This window comes from Medicago truncatula, chromosome 4 (genome assembly GCF_003473485.1).
Source record: "Medicago truncatula cultivar Jemalong A17 chromosome 4, MtrunA17r5.0-ANR, whole genome shotgun sequence".
Taxonomy (NCBI): Eukaryota; Viridiplantae; Streptophyta; class Magnoliopsida; order Fabales; family Fabaceae; genus Medicago; species Medicago truncatula.
The window spans coordinates 39,145,497-39,158,603 of NC_053045.1; the positions used below are offsets into that span (position 1 = coordinate 39,145,497).

Consider the following 13,107-nt stretch of genomic DNA (forward strand, 5'->3'; position numbering starts at 1 on the left):
AACCAAATTTTCACTTTACCTTATCCCTTCCTCAATCGTAAAACGCTTCCACACTTTCACCCTCACCGTCCAAAGCTCTCTCAATCGTAACCTCTCACTGCACCATCCAAAGCCAAACCCTATCAATCGTTCTTGTTCGTCATTCATTCATTCACCGTCCAAGGGCTCTCCCTCTTTCTCTCTCTCAAGCGGAACCTCTCACCGTCACCGTCGAAGCTCACTCTCTCTCAATCGGAACCTCTCACCGTCCAAGCGTTCTCTCTCTCTCTCTCTCTCTCAATCGGAAGCTCTCTCTCCGGTGAGTTCTCTCTCTCTGACTTTTCAATCGGTAACCCTAACCCTTTGTTGTTAAAAAAATCGTGAAACCCCTTTTCAATCGGTGGAACACAGTACTTAGAACCCTAACCCCTAATCCCTTCTCTCGATTGTTCAATACTTAGAAAACTGGTGTTGTTGTTCTTACACAAACTAAGTTTGAAGATGTTCACTGCTTTTTAGTTTTGAATCAGTTTGAAGATGTTCACTGCTTTTTAGTTTTAAATATTGTTCCTTATGAATTGTTGGTCTTCCATTTTACTCTGTTTCATGCTATACTGATTGATTTCAAAAAATGGGTGTTGTCTCATTCCATTTTACTCTGTTTCATGCTATACTGATTTGGGATTACACTATTGTTTGCCCTAGCATAGGAAAATATTGATCGATTTGTCTTTGATGCTGTTGATTTCAGCAGCCTTGATCCCTGATATGATTTTCAATGTTATAATGTTTTATATTGCCTAGTAACAGAGTTCAATGTTAAGTGTGGGGTTTCAATTGTCAATACTGTTTAAAACCCTCCTTTAGGTTCAGTAATGTAGTTATTGTTGCACCTTTACTTACTTTGGAAAGATGAAATTTTGGTCACCACAAATAAAAATCAACAAGAGTAGTGAATGAGAAGATGATTTGTCATAGTTCCTTTGTTTTTCTTGTACAATTTCCTTATTCCCTTTATCTACTATTATGTTTAAGGTGAATGTCATCAATTTGCTATTGTTAGTTGTTGTACTTTTTTATGTGAAATTTGATTGTTGATTTTTGTAACTTTTATTTGAAATTGCATGCTAATGTGTTTTGATTGATTAGTGAAATTGGTTGATTTAGTTTAGAATATCTAGTATTGGTTGAATTAGTTTATTTTATTGACTGCAATTGCTGCCCTGTTTAATCCTTAATTTTTTTTTTAATATCGAGGATTGTGATGTATCTACAATTGCAACTTAAATCCTTGGCTCCTTGAAATTTAAGCATGGAGTATAATGAATCTCCTGCATTAGCATGCAATCACTAGTTTATGTATCAAATTCTTTAGAGATACAACACACCATACTGAAAATGACTTAACAAAGTAGCCTCACAAAAACATTTGCTTTCTGTTAGGTAACACACTACTAGTAGTTTTTTACTGCTTTCTTGTTATCCTCAGCTCCCTTTTTTCCATGTGTTTTCTTTTTTGAAAAAAAGGAGACACAACATTCAATATGTTTTATTAGTAACGTAAGTTTGTCTCCTAACAGTTATTTCAATTCACATTGTTGTTAGTTCAGTTTGTTGTTACATATTTCATCGGGAACAAACACATGAGGCAGAAAAAAAATTGAAGCCTGCTGTTGGTCAACGAGAGTATTCTTCATCCACTAAAGTTTTAATTCACTTCTTCACCTACTCAATTCAGCTTAATGTTTGAAGTTACTTCCAATGGTACTACTACTAGAGAGTAGAGACAAGTGTGCAGTGTGTGACATCTAGCAAAGTTCTCTAAGAAGTTCTTTTTTTTTGAAGGAAAGTTCTCTAAGAAGTGCTGTTATCTAGGAATGATGGCATATATTGGAATTTCTTGTTTTTTTCTTTGGTCCATTGGTGAAGTGACAGCATCATCTTCTATGAATTGAAGAGCTTTCATATTTATATACAAATCAATGAGGTTGACTATTGCAAAATAAATCCAACTTCAGGTGTGAAAGTCATTCTTCTTGCAGATTTCTTTTTTTCTTGTTTTGTTATGTTTTTTCAGTTCTAACCGACAGCGACGACGACATGATATCATTCATATGACTTCTACCTTCATCTTTTGTAGACTGATTTCTAATTTCTTTGTCCTCATCCCTTTAATTTCTTGAAATGATGGAAAAAATATCTAATAAGTTTGTGTTGCTATGTTATTGCGTTTCATGGTACACCATTCAGCCAATTCTAATTATGTTCATCAATCTCATGGCCTACTAGATAACCCTTTGGATTCACTTTTTCCATTAACCTTGACTTTATGGAATCTGTGATGGTTTAATCTAAGGATCAACCTTCTGAATTTGCAGGCACTGAAGTCGAGTCGAGTTTTTTTTTGTCCGTTTGGTATAAAAAACAACAAACAAAAATGAAGTTCATGAAACTTGGGACAAAGCCAGATACTTTCTACACTGAACAAGCTACCAGGTATTCACAGCAGCATTTGTTTCATTAACAATCACTGTACAATCCTTTCACAAACTAACATGTATTCTCATAAATGCAGGACATTGACATCAGAGATACCCTCATACCTTGTGATACAGATCAACGATGTTACTTATCTGCTACACAAGGTATTAAGGACTTAGAACTCAAGTGGATATAAACCAAAATATTTTGATTTTAGTTCATCTATACAATTATTTTCTTTTTATCTGCAGTTTGCCCTTCTTCCAAAATGTAGACTCCTCCAAAGGCTTTGCTATGATTGTAGTGATTCAAAGAGTTTTATTGTGGATATTGCTATAATATAACTTCTTAGATTGTATTCATATATGCATATGTACTTTTTTAAATATAAAATATTGATGTGTCATTCTTCTTATTTTTGAAATAAAAGGAATGCAGTTTAAATAAAAAAGAGCTTAATATTTGATTATTTTGACATGAAATTTTGATGAAAACGTTAGTAAGACTAATTCTACATTTAACTTTTAACACATTTCAATTAACTTTTAACACATTTCAACTGTAAGCTTTCGTCAAACTCTTTTAGTCTTTATCCTACAATCATTCATCTTTGGCATGATATATTAATGGTTGAGATGATATTGTCCGATGTTGCTGTGGCTATGCTTGATTGGGATATATATAGTTTGATGAATATTATGTCCGAAGATGTTTTTATTTTTTTAAAAAGATTATGCCCAAAGATGTTGTCATAGCTTTATGTTGAATTGTTGATATTACTATAATATAACTTCTTTGATTGTATTTATATATGCATGTACTTTTTTATATATAAAATATTGATGTCGCATTAAAATATCCATAATTTTTTTTCTTCTTATTTTTAATATAAAAGGAAAGAGGTCTCAAGCTGATCTGGTAAGCATTCTTTAAAAAAAGGAGCTTTTTTTAAAAAAAAAATTATGGATTTCACATCAGTGGGTAAAAGGACTGATGTGAAGTATACATGTTTAACTTCAGTGTCTATCATAAAACTGATGTGAAAAACCTATTGTTAAATTTTAAGGCGAACGTACCACATCAGCGGAATAAAGGCCAGATGTGGAAAAGAAGATTTCACATCAGTTCGTACCTGATGTGAAAAGATGTGAACATACTACATCATGACACCTTACATCAGTTGCCACCTGATGCGAAAAGTGCTTTTCAACTGATGTGAAAAATCCTTTCTGTAGTAGTGAAATTTGATCAAATTCTTCCTCATCTGAAAATATATTTTTGTAGAAACTAGTCACAACCCGACTTAATTCATCCTTATATGTAATTCAATTCTCATCAACATCTTGTACTGTCTCAAACTTATTTTTGCAATGATGAGTGGCATTCAGAATGGCAATCACCCCACTTAAGAATTTAGTATTACGATCCCCAAAAATCTAACCAGTTAGAGTGATATTTTGGGTGCCAAAGGATTTCTAGTTGCATCAAAACTTCTTCATGTTGCTTCCAAGCTTCATGTAAATTATGATCCAAATAGGGTGTGAAACGATAAATCAACCGATGATTCAAAGAATTCATCTTCTTAATGAGACTCCTATTGTGAGAAAAACATTCCAAAAAACTCTCTTATTCCACTCTTGTATCTCATATTTACATTTTAAAGATCATCATTCCACGACATCACTGAATTTCTGTTTTGCTACATGAAGATATCAAAATTGGTGTAAGCATGAAACTTAAAGGCCCTACTGTTTGGTTGTTCTGTCATCAAAATCTTGATTGGTGGTCTAAGAAGAAGAAAACCTAAAGGACCTGTGTAGTCTCTTCCTTTGCTTTTCTCGTCTCAATTTTGCATTCGAACTGTTTCCTCTTCGATTTTTGCATTATTTTTGTGTTGAAGTTTTAAATGTTCCATTTTTTCCCGATGTGGTAAGAACATATTTGAACTTCGTTCATGTAAACATCATCCAGTTATAAAAAATCATATGGATACATGAATACAATTCATGTAGTAGGTATACGCATAGACGCAGGGGCGGAGGCAGGTCTTTCGATCAATAGGGGCTAAACATATATTTAATGTGATTATATTTTAGTATTTTAATTTTAAAATTTTGCATAAGAACAATTTAAATTAAAATTAGTATGTTTCTATGTGAAATAAATTTCTAGAGTTATTAGTATAATGATTGGGAAAAATTAAAAAGAAACAAATATGTATAGATTTTGATGTTCAAATAACAACCGTTCAGATTTCGTATAAATGTATATTTAATGTTGTTAAAATACAAGCTTGAGACACAAGTTACATAATTCAACAGGTTAAGCAGTTGGATAAGAAGAATCCATTGCAATACCACATAAGCCTTCCTTATCAGCTATACCTCTTTGCATCCTTATGTACCCTTTCTCACCCCACACAGTGCCCCATGAATTCTTCACAATCCAATAATCAGTCCCATTAGCACTACCATAACCAACAGCAGTAACACCATGGTCTAGCTCAGTTCCACATTCTCCTGTATAAATTCCACTTGAGTAAAACATGAAACTTGAGTCACTTGCATCAATAGAAACTGATATTGGTTGGTTCGCCACAGCTTTGAGAAGTGATATCTCACTATTAACCGGAACTTTCTCATATCCTGTAATCTTAGCCACAGGGGCAGTTGTTGCAGTGTTACAACTTCCATCAGCTGCTTTATAAGGGTAATTAGTCTCACTTGTAATTCCACCATTTTTAATGATAAACTCAAATCCATCTTCCATTAATCCTCCTTCACATCCTTGATCTTCACCTTTTGTGTCACAATCAACTAACTCTTGTTCTGAGAGGGAGATTAGTTTTCCTGTAGTTATTTGGTTGATACCCTCGATTGCAGCCACTGTTGAAAATGCCCAGCAGCTCCCTTTTGTTTTATTTTCAAGACAAAATTAACAGAAACATTAATTATTCAATTCAATTAGACTGAGTCACAAAAAACAATCATAACAATAAGAACAATGTATAGCATATATAATAAGGGTTCGTTTCCAGAGTTCGTTTCCTTAGAAACAGGAGAATCAAGACAAAGTATATTCATATAGTAAATTAGTATTTGTGTGTATGATATTGTTCATTGTTTATCTTACCACATTGACCTTGATCCTTGATTGGAGTGACAGCTCCTTTTACTCTCCAATCTACAGCTTCCGGAATAGCAGTGACATTTTCATACTTAAATGATGTTGTAGCAAACTCACGATCAATCTTCTTGTAACCATTACGGGAAGCCTTAAATTCATCAAGAGTCAAATCAGCTAGGTGATTAACACTTAGCTTGTAAGGTTTGTTGTCAGCTGCATTGAATGATTCAATGAACTCAACATTGTCTTTGAATATCATGAAACGTTTTTCCTTCTCAATAGCATCTTTATACAATTTTCCATATTCTGACATCCACTGCTCGTGTCTTTCTTGTAAAGATGGCGACTCATACAGTTTTCGGGACATGACATTGGTAATATCAGCAAGTGCAAGGAGGAGGAACAGAACCAATATGTGTTGTTTTTGGCTAGTGGAAACCATTTTCTTGTTATCAAAGAAAGCTTTGTTGAGGTATGTGTGTCTGTTTGAGGGAGAAAAGTAAATTGGTATGAATCGAAGGCAATGGTATTGGTGGTTTATATAGAGATTACAGACTCTAAATTAATCTGAATCTACAATCTACGTGGTTGCTTTCTTATTCAAGGTTCCTGCCACGGCATATTGCATTTGATATAGATGGGTTATGGGTGATTTCTTTTATTTCTTACTATTATTTACATAACATGGTAGCTTGTGTTTTGTCTAAGTAGAACATTGCAACTTGGTCAAAATTCATTAAACAATTGAATAAAAATGTGCTTATGTAAGAAACAGAATAGCGAACAACTTACACACGTAAAAAATAATATGAATGGGCAAATAATACTAGGGATTATGGATTCTTTTCTTTTTATGGGTTTACCCATATTTGATGAGCCTAACTTTGTATGGTGATTAAATTCCCTTGCACGGAAGTTTGTTGCATGACATGACTAAGATAAAGTTGCATGACATGACTAAGATAAAGTTGCATGACATTTGTGTATACTAATTTGAACATTTAATGCTAGTTGTTAAGAGAGTAAACAGACAAATTGATTTTGGAAATTTTAACTATCAGTCAAAATATCCTCCAATTTTCGCAATTTGACAAACTCGTCCCTAAAATTGTTTAGTCTCATTCAAACTAGTCTCAGTTAACTTCATCATAGCAAGTTCGCCTATGGCTATGATAATTTTGTTAGAGACAACTTAAATTTTAAAGACAAATTAGTTCATAAATTTTTTCAATTTTACAGAAAAATTTGAAGTGCAGAAGTTTGTTTTCTCAATTAAAATTATGGCTAACCCAAAATAAAAAGTCGAAGGGAGTAAAGCAATTTTTCAACATTATGATCCTTAAATCAAGGTTACCAACATCGAATACAAATTCTCGGTAGAAATAGCATTTCTCAATATAACTATACAATTGATTAAACCAATAACATCACTTATATTGGGTTGAAAGCGCACCATTGTAGTACACTGGTATTAAAACTCCTGTTTTCCTACAACCACTACACGGCCAAAGTTTATATCGAGGTGTTTTTTCACACATGTTGCCATTAAAAAAATAAAATTCAACGACTGTAACAGTATAGAAAATTTTTCAGAGAAACATAGTTGTAGTAGCTAAAACAGGTACTGTTAATACTTAATACCAATGCCCTGAGCCCCAGCCTATGCTGGATGGATATAGATAAGATTAACTCCAACGGCCATGATTCAGTTAGTTAGAAACGGGTTGTTAATTGATGAGAGGGCCTGTTTCGTTTTGTTTATCAGGGAACCTCAACAGTAAAATATTCTCCACGTCGTTCTCATTTTTCATTTCGAGCCAAAAGTATAACGCAAATTATTGCCTTGTTTTAATTTAGCATAGGAGTATTTAACACAGCTGTAGGTAATCCATGTGCTTCATCATAAAAACATAACAAAATCATAAGAACAGTGATCCAAAATCTGTCTGATAATTAAGACATTGTCCAAGAGAGACCAAACTATAGTTGCCAAAAACAGTAACATACTTCTAAAAGAACTCAGTTTAACTAAACAATTGCCTGAGATTTGTTAAGGATCACTCCCTCATATTTCACCTGGAACCACTTCATGGCGTCATCCTTGGTGACACGGTGTTGAATTCCAACACGGGCCTTGCATCTACGGCGACGACCCACACGATAGCCAGGGCGTTCCAGAACCACAAAGAAATCCATTCCATAAATACCAGTAGAAGGGTCATACCTGAAGCAGATTGTCAAGCGTTAGGGACCAATAATGTTTCAATAGTTTTAAATCTTAACCATGCAATCAAACATTTATGAGGAGAATGAACCAAAAGCCAGATAACATAAATACAGGAAAATGAATCCAAAAAAGAAAGGCATGGCAATGTCATTTCAAGGACAGTAAGCCAGATTGCAAAAACAGATAATTGGACTTTACTTCATAAAAAAACTAAATCACACAAATCAACCTAGCCTGCAAAAGTCCTTGTTCCTCAATACCATATAGAGCAAACTTTATTATATGCACCAACAAAGCAAGGAATAATAAAAATGAAACACAAATATTTTCAACTTATTTGGAACATGCATAATCTGTACCACAACCTATGTCATATCATAAACTTTCCTGCCTAAAATGTTAATCTCTGAGAAAAGTAATAGAAATAGCATGAAATCCAAGAGTTGTTCTTAAGCTTACTTGATTCCCAAATCAATATGCTCCTGAATACCAAATCCAAAGCACCCAGTATCACTGAAGTTCCTCCTCAACAGTTCATACTCCTTCACCTTTAAACCACTTTCCAAAAGCTGCATTGCCTTGTCGCCTCTGACAGTAACATAGCATGCAATCTTCTCGTTTCTTCTGATTCCAAAGGATCGCACAGTGTACCTCGCTGTCAAAATTCAAAGGAGAAAAAAATGAGACAACCACATTTATCCAATATAATAGCCAGTTTATAAGAATTAATTAATAATATAAAGTACATTTTTATGGCATAAAGTACATTAGATAGAGTCCTGCTTTTTAGCATGGAAACTAGGTTTAATTGAGCAAAAGTAAGCCACAATGTTCAAGTACATCAATGAGTCAAAGACCTTAAACATTTCTTTTCTTTTCTTACATGTATGGATTTGATATTTGAATGCTTACATTAATCCTATTCCGAAACCCATAACAACCATAACACAATTTTAGTCACAAGTTCAAACCTTTCATCATTACCAATAACTACAAAATCAAACTACCATAACTACCCTATTATAAAGCTTTCACATTGTTATTTAAAGACTAAAACATAACGCAATTGAAAATCCCATTATTAACCCTAAATTAGATTCCATACGAAACCCAAGTTAATTTTTTTGTCTGAAACACATTACAATTTCAGATCGCTAAAATCCACACTCATTACCAGCATTGCATAAGAACTCGGTAATAAATTTCTACATAACTAACCTTTGGAGAACACTGGGGTTTGACCACTAAGTTGTTCCAGCACCTACAACACAAAAAATACATAAAAATGAAATCTTTAAATTGAAAAAAAAAAATTAAAAACCCAGATCCAGTGAGAAGAGGGGGTGAAAACCTTGGCAGCTCTGGTGAGACGATCTCCACTCTCACCGACGGAGATGTTGAGGACGAGCTTCTGAACCTTCATATCCCTCATTGGGTTCGCCAGTTTCTTGTCGGAAGCCATTGATGTGTTGCGGCGGCAGAGATGAATGGAATGAATAAACCCCTACCCTAAAATCTGAAGCTTTTGCCTTCAAGTGATGACCGTCAAAACGACAACGTTAAGCTATTTATATAATCATTTTTGTGTTTTTTTGTTAGCTAGTATTAAGCCCAATGGCTTATGAAGATTTCTTTTTAGGCCCCCTCATATTTCTTTAGGCCCCTAAAATTACGAAATTGCTCTTAATAACACATTATGTAGATAACTATCGGATGTTCATTTTAAAAAAATTATTTTGTACATCCGGTAAAAAATTCCATTTGTACATCCAATAGATAAACACCAAATGTTGTACCAAAAAAAAAAAGATAAACACCAAATGTTCATTTTCTACCTCTGGTAGATAACTACTGGATTATTGTCCATTAACCTTTTGTGTTAGATAACAAACATGCATCATTCAAACTTTCTCTCTCATCTGCTCGCGTAGCTCCACCAGCTCATTTCCTCCATCATTTCACTTTGATTACCTAACTAAACCACCAATCTAAAAATGAAATTTTTAAAATGAACATCCGGTAGTTATCTACCGGATGTACAAAATGGAATTTTTAAAATGAACATCTGGTGTTTATCTTTTTTTTTTTTTTTTGTACAACATCTGGTGTTTATCTATCAGATGTACAAATGGAATTTTTTACCGGATATACAAAATATATTTTTTTTAAATGAACATCCGATAATTATCTACATAACGTGTTATTAAATATGGCACATTCTAACTGTAAATCAAATATCTTTGTAAAATTATATCCTTTAACTTTCTCGCACGCCCTATTGTCATATTTTAAAATTCATAAAATTGTGGGTTTATAATATTATTTTTTTACACTTTTGGTATATATCATATGAAATAAGTTGGGTGAGATAAAAACAATTCGCATAAAATAACATTTTCCTAAAACAAAATATTAAAAATTATAATTATAAATCAATATAAGTTATATGATTATAATTATATGAGGTTTGAAGCTTTCACTAACCTAACAAGTTAAAGGAACCCAACTTGCCTAATAAATTTATATATAACAAATAATAATTGTCAAATTTGTTAAAAAAATTGTCTCAAAAAGTTGTCATTTACAATTTTTTATTTTAAAATTAATTAATTTATTCCAACTATACTCTATAGTTAATATTATATGCTTCATTCAAAAGTTAGTTTTTTCAACTTTGTATTTATGATAATGAGAATCGATAGTTGATGAGGTTAGCTTGATATTATTTTTCCTTCATTTATAAATTCTCAGTTTTTGTGAAATGAACAACTATGATAATTTTGGTGGGACGAATGGAGCATAAATTATTCCATCATTAAAGATCAAACAAGTTCATCGAAGAAAAAAAATGGTTAAAGATTAAACTCTAGTTCATGTGCTAAAAATGAAAATTTTGACTTGAATGAACAGAAGTAAGTAAACAAAGATGATGATGAGAGAAATTAAAAAAATTGAGTTCAAATTTTGATTTGAATAGAAGTAAAACAAAGATGATGAGAGAAATGAAAATGATTCCATTATGATGAGAGAAATGAAACTTTTGAGTTTAACTTTCTTTTATGGATAACAAAATGGTCGAAATACAACTATAAGAAAAGACTGAAGCTTAATCAAGCATGGAGTACAACTAGCAACTCCATCCTATAAAAACGGCACTATAAAGTGATTTGATTGTACGCGTGTTTAAACAAAAAAAAAATATTACATTTTCGGTGCATATAATAAACTAAATCTTTATTTATCTCGATTATGATGGACCACATGGCACAGGCTACATTTTGTAGCTTCTAGAAATTAGAGTAAGAGAGCTCTAAATTTAAGGTTGTGCTCTGAACCAAACACAAGCATAAAAAAGGAGCTTGAGCATGAACCTGCAGTCACACTCCAGAAATTGTGTTTCCATAAAATCGCATTTTTGAAGAAAATGTACATGATTTTGGATTTTTCACCCTGTATCATGCATACTTACTAGTCAATAAGATAGCATTCAGAAATCAACAAACAGTTTTATAAAATTAATATTTAACTAATGTATACTTCTATGTCATTCATTCATTATAAGGATCAAGTACTATACTACACTATTGAGAAATAACAACTGAATCGGACAATTCAACCGATTGAGCCTTACACCAAATCTTTAATACGGTTCAGTTACTTTGGGGGTTTGATCGCAGTTTCGTCTCAGTTCGAACAGTTCAAGATAGTTGAACCATAATCCAAATTCTCCCCGGTTTGATGTCAAGTTCGATTTTAAAAAACTGTCAGTAATTCACACTCTCTAAATGAAAAGCTTCTTCCATGGCCCTCAAAACTGACAAAAGCTCTGCAGAGATCACGCCATCGGGTTCCAAATTGGTAATGTCATTCCTGTTAAAGGGAGATGTTTTTTCCTTTGCTCCTTCAAAAATCACAAACCTACAAACCGGACACTGACCTTTACTTGTTAACCAAGTTACTATACAATCCTCATGAAACATGTGGTTGCATGGAGTAAGCATCACCTCTTCTTTGGCCTCAAAATCCTCCAAGCAAATAGCACATCTCATACCATCTTCCGTCTTTTCTTTAACACTCTCTTTCAAATCATTTGCAGCATTGCCTCTATAATATAAGCTCACTTTTCTAGCTAAACGCTTTGGTGTAGGGTCGTACACTACTTTCCTTAACTTGCTTAATAAAGTCGATTTGGAATTTTCTACCGATTGTGGAACTCGAGTGTTTGTTTGCTGTGTTGATGTTGACCTTGAAGGTGAATGCTGGAAAATCTCTCTGATTCTTGTGGGGTTGTAGCCCCTTCTTCTCATGTCCTCATTGTGATTATAAGTTTGTTGTCTTCTATGTGGTTGTAATGGAAAACTGCAAATTGTTCAAAAATTATAATAAGTTCATGTAACTAAATAGAACACTCCTTTGCTGAAAAACAATATTTGGAAGAACTATATTACTACAAAAAAACCAAGATCTCATTATCATGGTGTGTTCCTTTTTCATCCTTGAGAATACCAGTTTCATTGTTTAATGTTTGCATCAATCAAATACTTTTAAATTCTCAAAAATTTAAAGCAATTGAAACAAACATCTATATATAATCATCTCAGTAGTTTATCATACAATGAAAATATCTTCTCACACTAATATTATCAAGAACTGTATATTTTTTTCAATAAAAAAAAAAAAAAAACTGGTTTCTTGAATATTATGTTCTATGTATGTAATTATAGGAAGTCTAAACAGATATGAAAAATTGATACAAACACAGACACATAAACACCGGTAATAAGTCAACAAAATAGAAGTTGTTGAATGTAACCACATGTGTCACGCTTGTAATTTAAAGTGTTGGTGCTACATAGCTACACACATAAGCAAACTTGAAATTTGGCCTTACTATGGTATCCTGTGATGTTCTGCAGGAGTTCTTCTGATTTCCCACAATTGGAGAGGATCTTGAGCACCTGAACTCCTCTCATCCTGTTAACATGAACCAAAATTAAATTAAATTTTTCTTTTGTATATTCCCTGCCATATCCTAAAAATGTTGTTATTAAATCAAGAATGTGATAGACTTACATTGGCCCTAGAAGAATGATGAGATCTGTAAAACACAGGTACTTCATTGAATTCATGAGGATTATTGGAAGTGTGATGAGGAGCACCATAGGCTCTAGAATCTGTTCTCCGAAGCCCTGGCAAAGGCGTAAAATTGTTCATGTTTCGGCTCATCGTTTCACCTTCCTCCTCAATTGTTCATGCATGCATATATTCTTTTCTTATTTAGAGGGTGTAAATAA

The 13,107-nt window shown here is 33.1% G+C and overlaps 3 protein-coding genes and 1 long non-coding RNA gene across 9 annotated transcripts; 1 reads left to right on the forward strand and 3 right to left on the reverse strand.

The window, feature by feature from the left end:
* On the forward strand, window positions 1-3,855 carry LOC11445038 (uncharacterized). 6 transcript variants are annotated; one of them, XR_003011477.2, is made up of 4 exons: window positions 1-298; window positions 1,585-1,997; window positions 2,358-2,475; window positions 2,555-3,270. It is a non-coding gene; the product is annotated as an uncharacterized lncRNA (long non-coding RNA). The 6 variants fall into 6 exon arrangements; XR_003011476.2 differs by having other exon boundaries at window positions 2-298; window positions 1,590-1,997; XR_005645746.1 differs by lacking the exon at window positions 1-298 and adding an exon at window positions 3,527-3,855 and having other exon boundaries at window positions 524-1,997; window positions 2,555-2,624.
* An 829-nt stretch (window positions 3,856-4,684) lies between these two features.
* Window positions 4,685-6,283, reverse strand: LOC11439832 (senescence-specific cysteine protease SAG39). The gene is made up of 2 exons (XM_003607599.4): window positions 5,593-6,283; window positions 4,685-5,369 (listed from the first exon to the last, which is right to left on the reverse strand). The coding sequence occupies exons 1-2, from the start codon at window positions 6,026-6,028 to the stop codon at window positions 4,783-4,785; spliced, it is 1,023 nt and encodes a 340-aa protein (XP_003607647.1). The 5' UTR covers window positions 6,029-6,283; the 3' UTR covers window positions 4,685-4,782.
* Window positions 6,284-7,453: 1,170 nt separating this feature from the next.
* LOC11445039 (60S ribosomal protein L11) lies at window positions 7,454-9,371 on the reverse strand. The gene is made up of 4 exons (XM_003607600.4): window positions 9,165-9,371; window positions 9,032-9,074; window positions 8,273-8,468; window positions 7,454-7,810 (listed from the first exon to the last, which is right to left on the reverse strand). The coding sequence occupies exons 1-4, from the start codon at window positions 9,273-9,275 to the stop codon at window positions 7,615-7,617; spliced, it is 546 nt and encodes a 181-aa protein (XP_003607648.1). The 5' UTR covers window positions 9,276-9,371; the 3' UTR covers window positions 7,454-7,614.
* A 1,928-nt stretch (window positions 9,372-11,299) lies between these two features.
* LOC11444628 (probable E3 ubiquitin-protein ligase ZFP1) lies at window positions 11,300-13,107 on the reverse strand. The gene is made up of 3 exons (XM_003607601.4): window positions 12,887-13,107; window positions 12,705-12,787; window positions 11,300-12,172 (listed from the first exon to the last, which is right to left on the reverse strand). The coding sequence occupies exons 1-3, from the start codon at window positions 13,037-13,039 to the stop codon at window positions 11,578-11,580; spliced, it is 831 nt and encodes a 276-aa protein (XP_003607649.1). The 5' UTR covers window positions 13,040-13,107; the 3' UTR covers window positions 11,300-11,577.

What these genes read in the sequence shown, in the direction of transcription:
- LOC11439832 (XM_003607599.4), bottom strand. Translation starts at nt 6,028, where the DNA reads ATGGTTTCCACTAGCCAAAAACAACACATATTGGTTCTGTTCCTCCTC. An exon ending in CAAGGATCAAGGTCAATGTG is followed by an intron (nt 5,370 to 5,592) that starts GTAAGATAAACA and finishes ATAAAACAAAAG; the next exon opens with GGAGCTGCTGGGCATTTTCA.
- LOC11445039 (XM_003607600.4), bottom strand. Translation starts at nt 9,275, where the DNA reads ATGGCTTCCGACAAGAAACTGGCGAACCCAATGAGGGATATGAAGGTT. An exon ending in GTCTCACCAGAGCTGCCAAG is followed by an intron (nt 9,075 to 9,164) that starts GTTTTCACCCCC and finishes TTTGTGTTGTAG; the next exon opens with GTGCTGGAACAACTTAGTGG. An exon ending in CATATTGATTTGGGAATCAA is followed by an intron (nt 7,811 to 8,272) that starts GTAAGCTTAAGA and finishes AATCTGCTTCAG; the next exon opens with GTATGACCCTTCTACTGGTA.
- LOC11444628 (XM_003607601.4), bottom strand. Translation starts at nt 13,039, where the DNA reads ATGAGCCGAAACATGAACAATTTTACGCCTTTGCCAGGGCTTCGGAGA. An exon ending in ATCATTCTTCTAGGGCCAAT is followed by an intron (nt 12,788 to 12,886) that starts GTAAGTCTATCA and finishes TCATGTTAACAG; the next exon opens with GATGAGAGGAGTTCAGGTGC. An exon ending in GAACATCACAGGATACCATA is followed by an intron (nt 12,173 to 12,704) that starts GTAAGGCCAAAT and finishes AACAATTTGCAG; the next exon opens with TTTTCCATTACAACCACATA.